This window comes from Apodemus sylvaticus, chromosome 7, assembly GCF_947179515.1.
Source record: "Apodemus sylvaticus chromosome 7, mApoSyl1.1, whole genome shotgun sequence".
Classification (NCBI taxonomy): Eukaryota; Metazoa; Chordata; class Mammalia; order Rodentia; family Muridae; genus Apodemus; species Apodemus sylvaticus.
The window spans coordinates 117,062,454-117,079,948 of NC_067478.1; the positions used below are offsets into that span (position 1 = coordinate 117,062,454).

The following is a 17,495-nucleotide window of genomic DNA, read 5'->3' on the forward strand; positions in this document are numbered from 1 at the left end:
TTTGTTCAGTTCCTTCACCCATTTGGCTGTTTTTTCCTGTAATTCTGTAAGGGATTTTTGTGTTTCCTCTTTAAGGGCTTCTACCTGCTTTCCTGTGTTCTCTTGTATTTCTTTGAAGGAGTTATTTATATCCTTATAACGTTCTCTATCATTATCATGAGATGCCTTTCTATTCTGTTGGATTATCCAGGATTTCCTGTGGTGGGAGAACCTGGTTTTGATGATGCTAAGTAACCTTGGTTTCTGTTGGTTAAGTTTCTTGCACTTGCCTTTTACCATCAGGTTATCTCTGGTGTTAGTTAGTCTTGCTTTTTCTGGCTGGATCTTGTCCCTCTTGTGGGCCTGCAAACCTGTCTCAGAACCCCTGGGAGACCAGCTCTGTCTTGGCAAGACCTGTGCACAGAGGTCTGTGAAACAGCCCAGCTCCCAGGTGCAGATGGTGCCTGGAAGATTCCTGTCCCAGCTTCTCCACTGTCCCTTTGCTTTGTGCACTCCTGGCTGGCCCTGCTCTGGACAGTTATTAGAGAAAACATGGAGATCTCACTTCCAAGACTGTGAGTGAGAGCAATCCTGGGAGGCAAGCTCTCTCCTGGTGGAACCTGTGCACAGAGGGCTGTGGAACAGCCCCAGCCCCCTGGAGCAGATGGCAATCAGTACTTGCTAATAATTTATTTAACTATGTGAACTTTGATGCTCAGAATATGTTTTATTGTTCACATTGGTTTGCTTCAGAAAATTTAAGATGACAGTTTAGTTTTCTTATTTTTGTAGGAATTTAAAATTTGATTTACTTATAGATTTAATATTTTAATTCAATCAGAACAGTTATAAATTATAAAGTTTACTATTTTACAGAGGGAGGGAAAAATAACATAGTTGTATAAGATAAAGGCTTTTAAAATTTAAGTGCAGTAACAGACCGGTATGGACAAAATACATCCATAATTTCTCTTTGTTTCCTCAGGTGTCTGGAGAGAGCACTTGTCAATTAAGAGCTCTCACAGCTCTTATAGAGGGCTGAAGTTCAGTTCCCAGTACTCATGTTGGGGCACAGATGGCTGTAACTCCAGCTGTAGGGGATCCAACTCCCTCCTCTCTCTTATGTTTTCCTTGCCCCCTCCCTATGCACACACACACACACACACACACCACATATACACACTATATTATGATATAATATATATACATATATATTATATGTATAAAAGAATAAACAGAAAAGCTTAAGAAACACCAAGTCTAGAATCTGGTTCTTCAACACTGTTCTCATTGATTGTTATGATTTAAGTTAAAAATGGATATAAACAACAATAGGTTCCTTAAAAATTCTTTCTTCCCTTTCATCTCATAAAGATTTGATTATTTATTTGTCCATTTAGAGATACTATCAAAAACCAAGACAGAAAACCAGTTCCTCATGTTGCTTGCATTAATGAAGAATAATTTTATATTTCCTAAGGAAAATGAAAATAAAATTGAACACAAAGTTAGCAGAGCAAAATTAAAGCTAAACATACTGATATATAAAATATGGATTTTTAACTGCCTGTATTGCTTTTTAAAGATGAAGCTATGGCATATACAGATGTACTTCCAAAGTTGATAAAGGATAATATAAAGAGATAATTGTTAGACAGATATGAAATGAGAATTTATTCTGTATTTCATTAGACTCATTAATAAAAGATCAGGGAGTTGGTGTTAAAATTGGTTCAAAGGAATGTTTAAGGAGGTATATATGTATACCTCCATATATATATACATATATACCACATTAAACATATATATGCATATATGTACATATACATATATATAACGAGGAAATTTTTATATTAAATATTATTCATTATGTTTAGGATTAATTATGCACTTAGAAATTTTTTAGGAAAACCTTCAGTTCAAATTGTGCAAGCTTGACAACTGAACTGTGACTTCTATTTATTAAGCATGGATAACAAATTATTGCTCTTTCTATAGCTACAATCAACAACAGCTTGTTTTTCTGTTCCTGTAGAAAAAAAACAGCTCAATATTTATACAAGTCTTTCTGGGACATAGTGTTTATATGGCCTTTTGGGATGGCTAAGTTTTCCTGAATTTTCCCTGGCCTTAAAATTGGTTATACCCTTGAATGAATGTTAAAATCCAGCCTAAATCAAAATCAAAATGCATGGCCCAGGGATGTTTCACTATTTAATTGTTCACATACTACAAGTCTTCAAATTTTCATTTAGCAATAGAGTTTATCATATTCTTCAGGTAGTGCTAAGGCCAATTTTAAGTAATATATTTATAGACCACTTTCCCAGTCATGAAGAAATTTATTGAACAGCAATATAACTGTAAATATAAATATATGCCACTTTAACAGAGACATACAGTTTGAGAAATGTGTTATTGTGGAACATCAGAGTATATTTATACACACACACATGGATTGATCAGTCACTGAGTGTGGCTTCTTTATGCCATTCAGAGATGCTTTAAACAAAAAGAATGAGGCCACTGTTGGTTTAACATAGCTTTTTGTGTCAAAGGGAACTCTTATTTTTTCATTTTTTAGTGGTTATTTTACTTATTTACATTTCAGATGTTATCCCCCTTCCCAGTTTCCCCTCCACAAACACTCTATCCCCTCCCCCTGCCTCTTTGAATATGCTCTACAACCCTCCCACCACTCCTGCCTCAGCACTCTAGCATTCCCCTACCCTGCATCATCAAGCCACCACAGGACCAAGGCTCCCCTCTCCCTGTAATGCCTGACAAGGCAATCCTCTGCTACATATTTAGCTGGAGCCATGGGTCCCCCAACATGTGTACCCTTTAGTTGCTGGTTTAGTTCCTGGGAGCTTTGTGTGTGTGTGTGGGGGGGGGTCATGTTGGTTGATATTATTGTTCTTCCTATGGGGTTGCAAATCCCTTCAGCTCCTTCAGTCCTTGCCCTAGGAGTCCCCATACTCAGTCCAGTGGTTGGCTGTATGCATCCACATCTGTTTTTGTCAGGCTATGAAAGAGCCTCTCAGGAGACAGCTACACCAGGTTCCTCACAGCATGCAATACTATCTGAGTTTGGTGTCTGCAGATGGGATGGATTGCTAGGTGGGGCAGTCTCTAGATGGTCTTTCTTCCACTCTTTGTCCCTGCATTTCCTATTGACAGGAGGAATTCTGTATTAATATTTTTAAGATGGCTGTGTGGCCCCATCCCTCAACCAGGGGCCATGCCTATCAACTAGATCTGGTCTCTAGATGTTCTATCATACCTTTGTTGGGCATTTCAGCAAAAGACCTCCCTGTTGGGCCCTGAGAAACTCTTGAGTCCCTGGCATCTGGGACTTTATAGTAGCTAATCCCAAGTCCCCTTTCCCCACTGCTTCTTCTCCTTTCAAATTCCTGACCCTCTGTACTTACCCCCATCTCTTCCATTATCTGAACCAGCCCCCCTTTTTCCTTCCCCCTCCTTTCTCTGTCTCATATCCCTCTCTCTTGCTGCCACAAATTATTTTCTTCCCCCTTCTGAGTAGGACTGTAGATCCATAGTTTGTGAGGTCTCATTTATCAATTCTTGATCTTAGAACACAAGCCATGGGTGTTCGGTTCAGGAAAATTTTTTCCTATGCAATGTGTTCGAGGTTCATTCCCACTTTCTCTTCTTTTAGACTCAGTGTATCTGGTTTTATATGGAGGCCCTTGATCCACTTGTACTTGAGTTATGTACAGGGAGATAAGAATGGATCAATTTGCATTCTTCTACATGCCAACTACCAGTTGAAGCAGCACTATTTGTTGAAATGTCTTTTTCCCACTGGATGGTTTTGGGTCCTTGGTCAAAGACCAAATGACCATAGGTTTGTGGGTTCATTTTTGGGTCTTCAATTTCATTCCATTGATTTACCTGCCTGTGCCTGTACCAATACAGTGAGGTTTTTGTTTGTTTGTTTGTTTTTGTTTTCACTATTGCTCTGAGTATAGCTTGAGATCAGGGATGGTGATGCCTCAGAAGTTCTTTTAATATAGGGAATGGGTTTTGCTATCATGGGATTTTGGTATTCCATATAAATTTGAGAATGGCTCTTTCTATCTCTGTGAAGAATTGAGTTGGAATTTTGATGGTGATTGCATTGAATCTGTAGATTGCTTCCAGCAATATGGCTGTTTTTATTATATTATTCCTGCTAATCCATGAGCATGGTATATCTTTCCATCTTCTGAGATCATCTTTAATTTTTTTCTTCAGATAATTGAAGTTCTTGTCATATAGATCTTTCACTTGCTTGGTTACATTCACACCAAGATATTTTGTATGCTTTGTGACTATTATGAAGGGTGTCCTTTAATTAATTTCTTTCTCAGCCTGTTTATCCTTTGAGTAGAAGAAGGCCACTGATTTGTTTGATTTCATTTTATATCCAATCATTTTGCTGAAGTTGTTTAACAAATTTAGGTGTTCTCTGGTGGAATTTTTGGGTTCACTTAAGTATACTATCATATCATATCATCTGCAAATATAAATCCAATTTATATTCTTTGACCTCCTTTTGTTGTCTTGCTCTAGCTAGAATATCAATTATTGTATTTAAAAGTAAGAGACTGGTAGCCTTATCTAGCCCCTGGTTTTAGTGGGCTTGCTTCAAGGTTCTCTATATTTAGTTTGATGCTGACTATTGGTTTGCTGTATATTGATTTTATTATATATATGCATGGGCCTTGAATTCCTGATCTTTCCAATGCCTTTTACATGAAGGGATGTTGTATTTTGTTAAAGAGTATTTTCAGCATCTAAGGAGATGATCATGTCGGGGTTTTTTTTTTTTTTTGAGCTTGTTTATATAGTGGATTACATTGATGGATTTCCATATATTGAATTATCCCTGCATCCCTGGGATGATGCCTACTTTCTCATGGTGAATGATCATTTGCATCTGTTCTTGGATTCCATTTGGAAGAATTTTATTGATTGATTTTGCATCAATATTCATGATGGAAATTTGTCTAAAGTTCTTTTTCTTTTTTCAGTCTTTGTGTTGTTTAGGTATCAGTGTAACTATGGATTCTTAGAATGTATTGGATACTGTTCCTTCTGTTTGTATTGTTTGGAATAGTTTAAGAATTATTGGTGTTAGGCCTTCTCTGAATGTCTGATACAATTCTGCTCTAAAACTATCTGGTCCTGGGGAATTTTTTGATTGCAAAACTTTTAATGACTGCTTCTATTTCCTTATGGGTTATGGGACTGTTTAGATCATTTATCTGATCCAGCTGCTAATTTGGTACCTCTATCTGTCTAGAAAATTATCCATTTCACCTAGATTTTCCAGTTTTGTTGAGTATAGGCTTTTGCAGTAGGATCTGATAATTTTTTGAACTGCTTTAGCTTCTGTTGTTATGTCTCCATTTTCCGATGATTTTGTTAATTTGTGTCTGAGTCCTCTAGTTATATTGGCTAATGGTTTATCTATCTTGTTGATTTTCTCAAAAAACCAGCTCCTAGATTTGTTGATTCTTTGTATACATCTCTTTGTTTCTACTTTATTGATTTCAGCCATGCATTTAATTATTTCCTTCCATCTACTTCTCTTGGGTGTATTTGCCTCTTTTTATTCTAGAACATTCAGATGTGATGTTAAGCTGCTAGTGTATGCATCTACAATTTCTTTATGAAAGCACTCAGAGCTATGAGTTTTCCTCTTATCTCTGTTTTCATTGTGTCTCACAAATTTGTGTATGCTGTATCTTCTTTTTCATTAAATTCTAAAAAGTCTTTAATTTTCTTTCTTCATTTCTTCCCTGAACAAGTTATTATTGAGTAGATAGTCATTCAGCTTCTATGTGTATGAGGGCTTCCTGCTGTTTTTGCTATTGAAGAACAGCCTTGGTCTCTGGTGATCTGATAGGATGCATGGGATTATTTCTATCTTCTTGCTTTGGTTGAGGCCTGTTTTGTGTTTGATTATGTGGCCAATTTTGTAGAAGGCAACGTGAGGTGCTGAAAATAAATTATATTCTTTTGTTTTAGGATGAAATATTCTGTAAATATTTGTTACGTCCATTTGGTTCATAACTTTTGTTAGTTTCACTGTGTCTCTCTTTAATTTCTGTTTCCATAATCTGTCCATTGGTGAGAGTGGGGTGTTTAAATCGCCTACTATTATTGTGAGTTTCAATATGTGGTTTAAGCCTCTGTAATGTTTCCTTTAAAAACGTCAGTGCCCTTGCATTTGGGACATAGATGTTCAGAAACTTAGTATATTTTTTCTTAGATGAATATGTAGTGTCTTTCCTCATATTTTTTGATAACTTTTTGTTGAAAATCTATTTTATTGGATACTAGATTTGCTATTCCATCTTATTTCTTGGGACCATTAGCCTGGAAATACTTTTGTAGCCTTTTACTCTGAGGTATTGTCTGTCACTGTCACTGAGGTGTGTTTCCTGTTTGCAGCTAAATGCTGGGTCCTGGTTAGTTATTCAGTTTGTCAGTCTATGTCTTTGTATTGGAAAAATGATATCATTGATGTTCAGATATATTAAGAACCAGTGATTTTTGCTTCCAGTTATTTTTGTTGTTAGAAGTGGAATTATGCTTGTGTGGTTCTCTTTTTTTGGGGGGGGGTGTTGTGAGATTAGTTTCTTGTTTTTTCTTGGGTATATATATATATATATATATATATATATATATATATATATATTTGGAGTGGGGTCCCATATCCTGCCCAAAGCTCAGTCCACTGGACATGGTAAACATGAGTAGTTGGACTGTGCACATCCCCATGGAACTGCCAGAGGACTTTGGGCTTTGAGAAGCTGCAGAAACCCACTCTAGGGGTGGGAAAGACGAGTCCTTGGGGTTGTCCAGTGAGCCAGCAGGGCAGAGCTCAAGGTCAACAGGTTCTCAGTCTTGGACACCACAGACATGCTGGATGTTGCAGAAGAGTTGAGAACAGAGTATGAGCCTGCTGTCTGGGCCCTGGCCTGGAGCTGAAGGGAAAGGGGTAGGGGAGAGCCCTGGCTGGGTCCCACAAAGATAAGAGTGTCCTTGGCTTGGTTGGCAGATGGCTTGGATTGGTAGTGGCTATGGCTGGGAACACTGGGAGGCCTAAGCAGTAGACTAGATGAGCGAGCATCTTTAGGCAAAGTCCTGTTCCATTGTTCCAGTATGGTGGGTCCAGATGAGAAGAGGCAGTGCATGGTTTTACAGAGTTTATTTTAGAGAAGTAGAGAGAGACAAGAGAGAACAAGAAGGAGAGGGGCAAGAATCCCCTTTTATAGTGGGCTAGGCTACTTTGCTGTTGCCAGGTAACCATGGGGAGGAGCATACCTGGCTGTTGCCAGGTGACTGTGGGGGGTGGAGTCCAGACAGAATACCAGGGACTTGGAGTATTGCCCTACGAGACTGATGGCCACAGAATTATGAAGAGCTGAGGACCTCGTTTCAGAAGCCTGGTGTCTGAGAGCATGGCAAACTGACCTTTCGTTCCTTCCAGAATTGTCTGGTGGGGTTCTGGTGTTTAAACCTATCTCCATCAGGACACAGGCTGCCTATCACAGTCCCACATTTCCTCCCTTTACTTTTTTAAAAAGAGAGGGGTCCCTGGAGTGACTGTGTCATTTGTAGTGGTTGGTAGGGTGAAAAGATATTGTTTACATTTGGGTTTGTCATGGAATAACTTGGTCTTTCCCTTTATGGTAATTGAGAATTTTGCTGGATATAGTAGCCAGTGCTGGTATTTTTGTTTTCTTGGGGTCTGTATGGCATCTGCACAAGATATTCTGGATTTTGGAGTCTGTTGTGTAATTATGATGGGTCTCTGACCATTTTCCCTTACTGCATTCAATATTCTCTCTTTTGTGCTTTTGATGTTTTAATTATTATGAAATGGGAGAAATTTCTTTTCTCGTCCCATCTGCCATGGACCATCCCAGCTGGTTATGATGGTCCCTGGGATGAGGCTTCTCGAAGTCCAGGAGGGTAAGGATTTGGCAGTGACAAATAGAAACAAACACAGAGGAAGTTTGAATCTGAGTGTATTTTCCAGCTCTCAAGCAGGGGATTTTATACATCAAACCAAGCATGATAACACTTAGAAACCATGTCCAGTGAAACAATCACAAACCATTTGGCACAGTAAAATACAAAAATCATCTGAGCATTACAACTCTGAAACTACATGTGTTCAGTGAATCACAAACAGAACAGATAATGTCATAATCAAAATATAACAATTCTAAAAGAATATATTCAATAAGATGATCATCCAAGGCTAATGGCATATTCCCAAGAACAGGTTAGCAAATCTTTATGGTCAGTATCTTAACCTCTGAGCTAACTTTCCAGCCCCTATGGTTAATTATTGCTTAACACCTAATATCGAATTTTTTATAAATCTCCAAAGCATAAATTTAAACTATTTTAATTCTTTCTAATTAAGGCTTTCTTTACCATATACCACAACCCACCTCTGATGACACACATGCAGCCATATGAAATTTTATTGCTGGGAGGGTTTCTATCTATCATGGTAATTTTGTAAATAACTTGAAAAGTAAAGTGTTAGTTTCCCTGGAGATAAGGTCATGCTAGTGACCCATCTCAAGGGTTGGTTTTGTACCCATTATTCTTGCTTAAGATCATGGCCTAGACTACCAGTAACCTGTAACAAAGAAAAGGAATGAAAGATAACAAAACAAAAAAATTGCCATGAGAACTACGGCTCAATATGATTGCTCCGGCCAAGAGTTCCACAGCCAGTTCCAGGAGACCTCCTCCTTTTGAAGTCTAACACCTCAATCTGTGGACCTTGTCACACAGATTCTACTGGGGTTGGCATGGCACCCATCTATTTAGTGTTCTGTAAGCTTCTTGTATGTGTATGGGCATCTCTTTCTTTAGGTTAGGAAAGTTTTCTTCTAAGATTTGTTGAAGATGTTTGCTGAGCCTTTGAGTTGGAAATCTTCATTCTCTTCTATACCTGTTAGTCTTAGGTTCATTCTTTTCATGGTGTCCTGGATTTCTTGAATGTTTTGAGCTAGGAGCTTTTTGAATTTTTGTATTTTCTCTGACTGTTATGTCAATGTATTCTAGAGTATGTTTGACACATGAGGATCTCTCTTCTGTCTCTTGTATTCTGATTCATTTGTGATTCCTGATTTCTTTCCTAGGTTTTCCATCTTCAGAGTTGTCTCCTCTTGTGTTTTCTTTAATGTTTATATTTCAATTTTTAGATCCTGGACAGTTTTGTTCAATTCTTTCACCTGTTTGGTTGCGTTTTCCTGTATTTCTTTAAGAGGTTTATTTGTTACCTCTATAAGGACTTCTACTTCTTTTATATTACTTTAAGGGTGCTATTTATGTACTGCTAAAATTTCTCTATTGTATTTATCAAATAGGATTTTAGATCTGAATCTTACTTTTCAGGTGCATTGGGGTATTCAGGGCTTGGTGTGTTGGGAAAACTGGGTTCTGATATTGTCAAGTAGCATTGGTTTCTATTGCTAACTTCCATTGCTGTCTCTGACTAGAGCCTGTCCATCCTGTTAGCCTGGTTGTGTCAGAACTCCTCAGAGTTGTGTTCTCTGTGATCCTGTGATCCTGAGATCCTTTGATTTTGAGATCCTGTGATCCTGAGATCCTGTGTATGGCAGAGCTCCTGGGAGTTAAGTTGCCTCTGGGATTCTGATATCCTGGTGTGTCTGATCTCCTGAGATCCTGCTGTGTCAGAACACCTGGGAGTTCAGTTTCCTCTGGGTGTTATCATAGTGGGAGAGAAACCAGCACCTTGGTCTGCTCTGGGCACAGGTTCAAACCAGAAGGAACCTATGCTTCTGGATTGGTGGTAGGGGTTCCTGCATCCCTAGACCTTGGGACTCCCAATTACATTGAGTGATGGGGCAGATGTTGTAGCCTCACCTGTTATCCTGGATGTGTCAGAACACCTGCGAGTCGAGCTTCCTCTGAGTGTTGTAGGAGTGGGTGAGGCAACAGTGCCCCAGGTCAACTCTGGGCACCAGTGCAAACCATACAAACCAGGAAGAACTCCTGACTCTAGCTGGACAGGGGTTTTGGCATCCTTGAATTTAGGGGGTCCCAGTTATTCTGGTGTTCTGTTAGATGTTGTGGCCTCACCTGTGATCCTGGGTATGTCAGAGTGCCTGGGATGAGGAAACTTTTTAGTAGGTAGTAATACACTTGAAGTTAACAATGGATGTACACAATTCGTTGTATATAACTGCATTGCTCTACATTAATGATTGTCAATAAAATGTTTATATTAGTATCATCTGAAATATATATGTAATTCATTATACTATGACATTATAGCAGCCTTGGTGTCAATAATGCTTTTAGTTCCTTTGCAATCTTAGGTACACTATCACATATATGATTTGGTATTGACTTAAACAACACTGTTCTGTGCAGGGATTTATACAAATATATGTTCAAACAATAAATTTATCTTTTTAGTTATTGTACAATGCACTGTCACTCCTGTGTAGTGAGAGTATAAAGTTAAAAAAAAAGTTTTATTTTATGGTATATTTTGAGTTAGAAGTAAAAATCAGTAATACTGCTAAAAAGAAAAATATAAAATATTGTTTTTAAAAGTTAGCTTTCAGGTACATGCCAAAGACCATAGGAAAAGACTCTAATAATGCTATGTAAGTGTTTCAAACAGCTGACTTTTTGAGGTGGCAGAAATATGAGAATTCAATAATAAACTGTTTTCTGTAGTTTGTGGATTCTTTCAATGAAATGTTAAAAAAAAAAACTAAATACAATGTTCCATATGTAACTAACTTTGTTTTCAAAATTCTAGGAAAGTTAGAATGCATGTTAATATCATTAACAAAATCACGAGAATTTATAATGTAATTGGAACTATCAGAGGGTCTACAGAGCCCGGTGAGTCATTAACATTGTACAAAACATTTTCTTTTAAAAAAATTAAGAAAAGATTATTTTGTCAATAATATTTCTTTTTCACTTGATTTGAAACTGAAATTTAGGGGAAGGATATTATCATTCTAAAAGATTTTACTTTTACATTGTTGGTTTTCTTCTGTGGAGGAAACTCATGCAGGAATAAAGTTTAATTAAATACACAAATGACAAATGCCTGTAATGTGTGCTAGTTGAACATCTCTAGAACACCTTCTCGTCCAGACAGGTATGTCATTCTGGGAGGTCATCGTGACTCTTGGGTGTTTGGAGGGATTGACCCTACCACTGGTACAGCAGTTTTGCAAGAAATTGCACAAAGTTTTGGGAAATTGGTGAATGGAGGTAAGGAACAAATCTCTTGTCACTGGTAATTGAAAGAGACTTGCTTAATATTCCTGTAACTGGAGGTAGCTGTGGCTAATCAAGTACATATGATCGCAGGCTGGAGACCTAGGAGAACTATTATTTTTGCCAGCTGGGATGCAGAAGAGTTTGGGCTGCTGGGGTCAACTGAATGGGCTGAAGTAAGTAGCATTGAATGTACTCATTATAATATTGCATAGATTCTCTTATGTAATAGAGAATGACTCAAGTTAAATTCACAAATACATAGAATTTTTTTACTGTCATGTTTTTTTTGGCAAAGCAGAGTCATTTTTTTTAAGTTAACACTATTATCGAAATATTTTTCTGTATTTGTGTTGTGAAAATAAAATCAATAAACTCATAAAACAATGTGAATTTGCAAGCTGTCAATTTGTCTTGCCTTTCACAACAGTTATATTGTTAATTATATAATAATAATACTGTAAATTAAATCACTTTAATATAGTGGCTTAATGTAATATTTCACAGGGTTGTCTTTTTTTTTTTTTTTTTTTAATTTCTTACAGGCTCTTAACTCTTAAAGAGCCTCTCTTAGGTACCTTCTTTCTGAACATCCAGCACCAGAACTTGTCTTTTTTCAGCTTCCTGCCTGTGGATATAATGTCATCCATTGCTTCGCAGACCTGCTATCCCTGCTTTCCCTGCATGATGAACTGTTTCTTGGAACTATGAGCAGAATAAACCTTTTCTACCTTGAGTTTCTTTTCTCAGGCAAAGTGTTCCAACAAGAAAAGTAATTAATACAGTTGCCTTGATTATGATCAAAGTCTGTATTACAGCCTTTGCAGGGTCTCACTCTGTACCTGGGGCTGGACTGGAGCTCATATAAACTTGGCTGTCCTCTTTCCAGTTCTTCTTTGTTGGTAATATCTAAATTTTTACTAGTGTCTAACATGAGCACACACATGTTCATAAAGTTAGATATGGTTTGTGATATTTGCTTTGTCTATCATCTGTTTATCACATATTAGTATAAATTTTATTCATGTGATCTAAAGGATGCATATCTGTCTACAGTTTTAAAAATGTCTTCCCTCGACTCATTTTTCCTTCCATTACTGTAAACTAATAATATGAAGAAAAATCACATATAGTTACTTATCTGATCTTACTTAACTTTGTTAATTCTGTACACATTGTAAAGTTTAATTTTTATACTAGTATAATAAACATACAGTTTAAAAGTAGAACATTAATTTAGAGTGATCAAATATTATTGATTATGATAATTATTTTTAGAATGTGTGACTTCTTTTAATATATATGTAATAAATGTTTCTTCCTTTGAGTTTAGAAATTTAAAACAATAATCAAAGAAATCTAAGATGTATGATAGTCAATTTGCATTGATAAACATATGGATTTAGAAATGCTATGCCATTTTTCCTAGTTTTCTAAAAGACATGTTATTATAGTCAACAGCACATTTAACTTCTGTAAGAACATAGATGAAGTTATGTATGTTGATCATCACCTTAGTTCCTACACTCAGGAAGCAAAGGCAGGAAGGTCTCTAAATTTGAGGCCAGCCAAGTTTATATGAGCTCCAGTCCAGCCCCGGGTACAGAGTGAGACCCTGCAAAGTCTGTAATACAGACTTTGATCATAATCAAGGCAACTGTATTAATTACTTTTTTTGTTGTTGGAACACTTTGCCTGAGAGAAGAAACTCAAGGTAGAAAAGATTTATTCTGCTCATAGTTCCAAGAAACAGTCCATCATGCAGGGAAAGCAGGCATAGCAGGTCTGCGGAGCAATGGATGACATTATATCCACAGGCAGGAAGCTGAAAAAAGACAAGTGCTGGTGCTGGTTGTTCAGACCAGGACCTGAGCACATCAAATGGGCATTTTACTCCTTATTTTATTCTTTTACTTCTCTATAGATTTTTATAAAAATACATAAATGGACTTTTATATTTTTCACCCTTATCCTATACTTAGGAATCCACTTAGTGGATCTCAAACTTCAGTAGATATAAGGATCAATCTCTAGGGACATCTGTTAGAAAACAGATTTCAGCCCTCACTTCAAACAGTTCAGATTCAACAGATTTTGGGTAGGGCTGCCAAATCTTAGACCCTAATTTCAACATATTTTCATACAGAGAATCAAGGAATTATATCTGACAATATTTTTATTGGGCCTTTTGCTTTCAGTCCATAGCTTCATAACATTCTCATTTTCTTTTTTTTTCCCTGGGTCCTATTTACATACCCAGTCTGTTAGTTTATGTCTTTTTATTAGGAAATTGAGTCCATTAATGTTAAGAAATACATTTTCATTTTCATATTTTAATTTTATTGCTATCATCAATTAAGCAGTTATTAAATTTTTCTTTAAACTTGTCATGGGCAGACACTGTATTTGCTTATAAACATCAGTAGGCTATTTTTGCAGGAGATTGTTGTCATTATTTTATTTATATGTTCATAGTACACTGTGAATTAAGAACTTTGCTTCAACTGCAGGAGAATGCAAAGATCCTACAGGAGAGAAGCATTGCTTACATCAACTCAGATTCCTCTATAGAAGGTACATCTTCTTTCATTGTCAAATGCAGTGTTAAAAATTAAGTTTGCCTCTGGAGCTCCCGGTGACTGGACCACCAACCAAATAAGACACATGGAGGCTCTGGATACAATAGGATACAAGGCCATGGCTCTGGCCACATATGTGGTAGAAGATGGCCTTGTTTGACATCCGTGGGAGGAACAGCCCTTGGGTCTAAGGGGGTTTGATGCTCCAGTGTAGAGGATTGCCAGGACTGGGTGGACAGGTGGATGAGCACCCTCATAGAGGCAGGGGAAGGGGGAGGGGATATACAGTTTCTGGAGGGGAGACCTGGAAACAGAATAATATCTGAAATGTAAATTAAAAAAAAATCCAATAAAAGGGGTAAAATACAAAAAAAAAAGTAAGATACATTTTCAGTTATTCATTTCTAGTTAGTATACTTTTTAGTTTCTTTATTCTTCTGTTTTCCTCTCTTGAAACCAGAGTCTCATAAATGGCCTCAAACAAGGGTGGTGGCCATGACTTGGCATGCTCTATCTTCTCACTTCTACCTCCTAAGCACTAGGATTATAGGATTGCCCCAGAGAGCCTGAACATTTTTTTGATTTAATATTTTTTTAGTATATAAATTCAAGCTTAATATATCTTAAATCTTTTGTTTAGACAAAAATTTTTAGTAATAACTTAGTTTTTAATTTTACTATAGGAAAATTAATTCATATCAATCATTAGTACTTACAACTGAGCTCTGACTCCTAGTTTTTTTCGCTCTATCTTTGGTTTATATTTGCTTGTCCTGGATGGCTACTTAAAGTATCCACCACACTCTCCTTGTGGAAGAATTAGAGAAATTTGGCTAGAATATTTCGAAAGAAATATCCTACAGAAAATATTGTACAGAAATTATTGTCTTCATGAGACATTTTCTAGAAAACTAAAATAGCATTTTCCCTATTTGTTGGAACTGCTTTTGAATTGACACATTGTATTTACCTCCGGATTTTCAGTGCAGTTTTGTTTATTGGCCCAGAAGATGTTACAACAGACAACATGTCTAATATATTGATCTAAATTACTGATTTGAATGAAAGAATGAAGAATGAGTTCTCTAGTCTTAATGCTTTCTTTGAAATTGTTCCCTGAGAAAACGTTGCTACAAGGAAAATTGGCTGCTGGCTGTGGGAGCTACAACCTCAGCCTCTAGAGCCCACCATTTCTTTTTTATTATTATATATTTTTATTTTCTATATTCTTTGTTTACATTCCAAATGATTTCCCCTTTCCCAGTTCCCCCTCCCCATATGTCCCATAAACCTTCTTCTCTCCACCCATTCTTCAATCACCTCCCTCCTTTTTCTCTGTCCTGGTACTCCCCTCCAATGCTAGATCAAGCCTTTCCAGGATCAGGAGCCTCTCCTTACTTCTTCATGGGAGTCATTTGTTATGCTAATTGTGCCTTGGGTATTCAGAGCTTCTGGGCTAATTAACATCCACTTATCAGAGATTGCATTCTATGTGTATTCTTTTGTGATTGGGTTGCCACACTTATGATGATATTTTCCAGATCCAACCATTTGCCTAAAAAATTCATGAATTCATTGTTTTTAATTGCTGAGTAGTATTCCATTGTGTAAATATACCACATTTTTTGTATCCATTCCTCTACCGAACAGTTCAAACAGTGAACTGCAGCCTTTCTCACTCCCGCCAGGAGCAGTCTGAATTAAAAACTATTACATTATATTTGAAATAGGAAGTTGCAATTATGCATAAATGTATTTCATTTGGTTTCTGAAATAATACTTTTGTGTTGAAATATTCTTCAGGTAATTACACTCTTCGAGTTGATTGTACTCCTCTTCTACACCAGTTGGTTTATAAAGTGGCACGAGAGGTAAATGATAATAACTGGCTTTACTATTTTATGTGGAATGGATAGCACATATATCTTCATTAACTACATTTATTTTTAAATTGATATCAGGAAATTGATGAGACAATTGAGTAGCAACTTACTTAATTTTGAGAAAAAAATTGTAATAAACAACTTCGTGTTTTCATTGTAAGGATGCTAAGAAAGGAAGTAGTAAAAATAAGTCAACGAAGTTAGAAATTGGTCAATGTAGAAATCATTGGATTTTATCACCAGACAGTTCATTGTATGTCAAGGTAGTGAGTAGAATGGACATTAGTTAGTCCGAAGGCAAAAGGGAGAATGTCTGCAAATGGTGGTTACACAGAAACCTTCTAAGCATTAAACATATATTAAATGTTCTTAAGAACTAAAGCATATTGAAATAAAATCTGATAATGTACTTTTACCATCTGTACCCTATATTTGAGCAATTCTGCTATGTAGGGGTTACTTATAGACGTGTAGGAGAGGAGTTCAGTGGTTAAGAGTACCTCCTGATACTTCAGAGGACATGAGTTTGGTTTCCCAGCATGCAAAATTCAGCCCCAAGGGATCTGATGTTTTTATACTTTGATAGGCACCTTAACACACATGGTGCGTTCACACACACACACACACACACACACATACACACACGATCCAACCAAACCAGCCTACACCAATAAAAACAACATGAATATTTAAAACAAAAGAACATTACTAAAATTGTTTGCTGCTTTAAGGTTAGCCTTAATGAAAAGTGCCATTTTACTAGAGGTTCTGTTTCCTAATCTCTTTAATCTTTCCCTACCTGCCTATTTTCTGCTAATATCTCTAAAAGCAGGCTTATTTTCCCCCAAACAAATGTGCTATCTTTTCCCTCTTGATGGTAACCTTACCCTTTTGTTTAAACCTATTTCCTTGGTCTTTTATAGGAAGGCTTCACAATAGTATCTTTTCTAAAAGCAAGTGTAAAGAGAATCTTTATGGTTTAATACTTCATAATATGTTTTTATGATCTATACTGTAGTAGTAAAATGTCTCCTGCCTTTGTTGTCAGAGGCGATAAGAACTTTAGAACCATTAAGTAAAAGTTTTTATTTGTTAATCTTGTGCAAATGCATGAAATTAATATATATGGCCATACAAAGGCCTTTGGAACTAATGTGACTCTTCCACCATCCTGCAAACCAATTATTACAGTTTCTCCCACACCTTGTATCTTAGTTACTTTTCTATTGCCATAAAGAGACACCACGACCCAAGAAACTTATAGAATACAGAGTTTCTTGGGAGCTTACCTTTAAGAGGATGAGTCTGTAATGATCCTGGTGTAGAGCATGGCAGCAGGCAGGCAGGCAGTCACTGGAGCAGCAGTTGAACACTTATAACCTTACTGCAAATACAAGGTAGAGGGAGCACTGCAAGTACAACCTTAAGTCGACCCCCAATGAGACACCTCTTCTTAAACAGTTCCACCATCTGGGGACCAAACATTGAAATAAATGAGCCTAATGAGGTATTCTCATTCAAACCACCACCCCTACTAAGTCAAATAATCAAGGTGACATTAGAAAGGTAAAGAAAAACAGATGCCTGACTCAACAAGAAATGGAGCACAGTCCTACTAATGCTGATAGTGCATTTGGTGGAAGTAGTTCAGAATGATCATGGCTGAAGGCCGCAAGGATGGGCCATAAGCCAGTAGTAGACTGGACATTATGACTCTAGAAAATGAGGAGGATACCTCCCCTTCCAC

General features: G+C 36.9%; 1 protein-coding gene across 1 annotated transcript in view; it reads left to right on the forward strand.

The window, feature by feature from the left end:
* Positions 1-17,495, forward strand: part of Naalad2 (N-acetylated alpha-linked acidic dipeptidase 2) — a 92,863-nt gene that overhangs the window by 40,975 nt on the left and 34,393 nt on the right. The window contains exons 9-13 of the mRNA XM_052189054.1: positions 10,814-10,899; positions 11,161-11,280; positions 11,380-11,462; positions 13,797-13,860; positions 15,669-15,736. Coding sequence (XP_052045014.1) covers positions 10,814-10,899; positions 11,161-11,280; positions 11,380-11,462; positions 13,797-13,860; positions 15,669-15,736 — 421 coding nt within the window. The remainder of the gene's footprint in view (positions 1-10,813; positions 10,900-11,160; positions 11,281-11,379; positions 11,463-13,796; positions 13,861-15,668; positions 15,737-17,495) is intronic.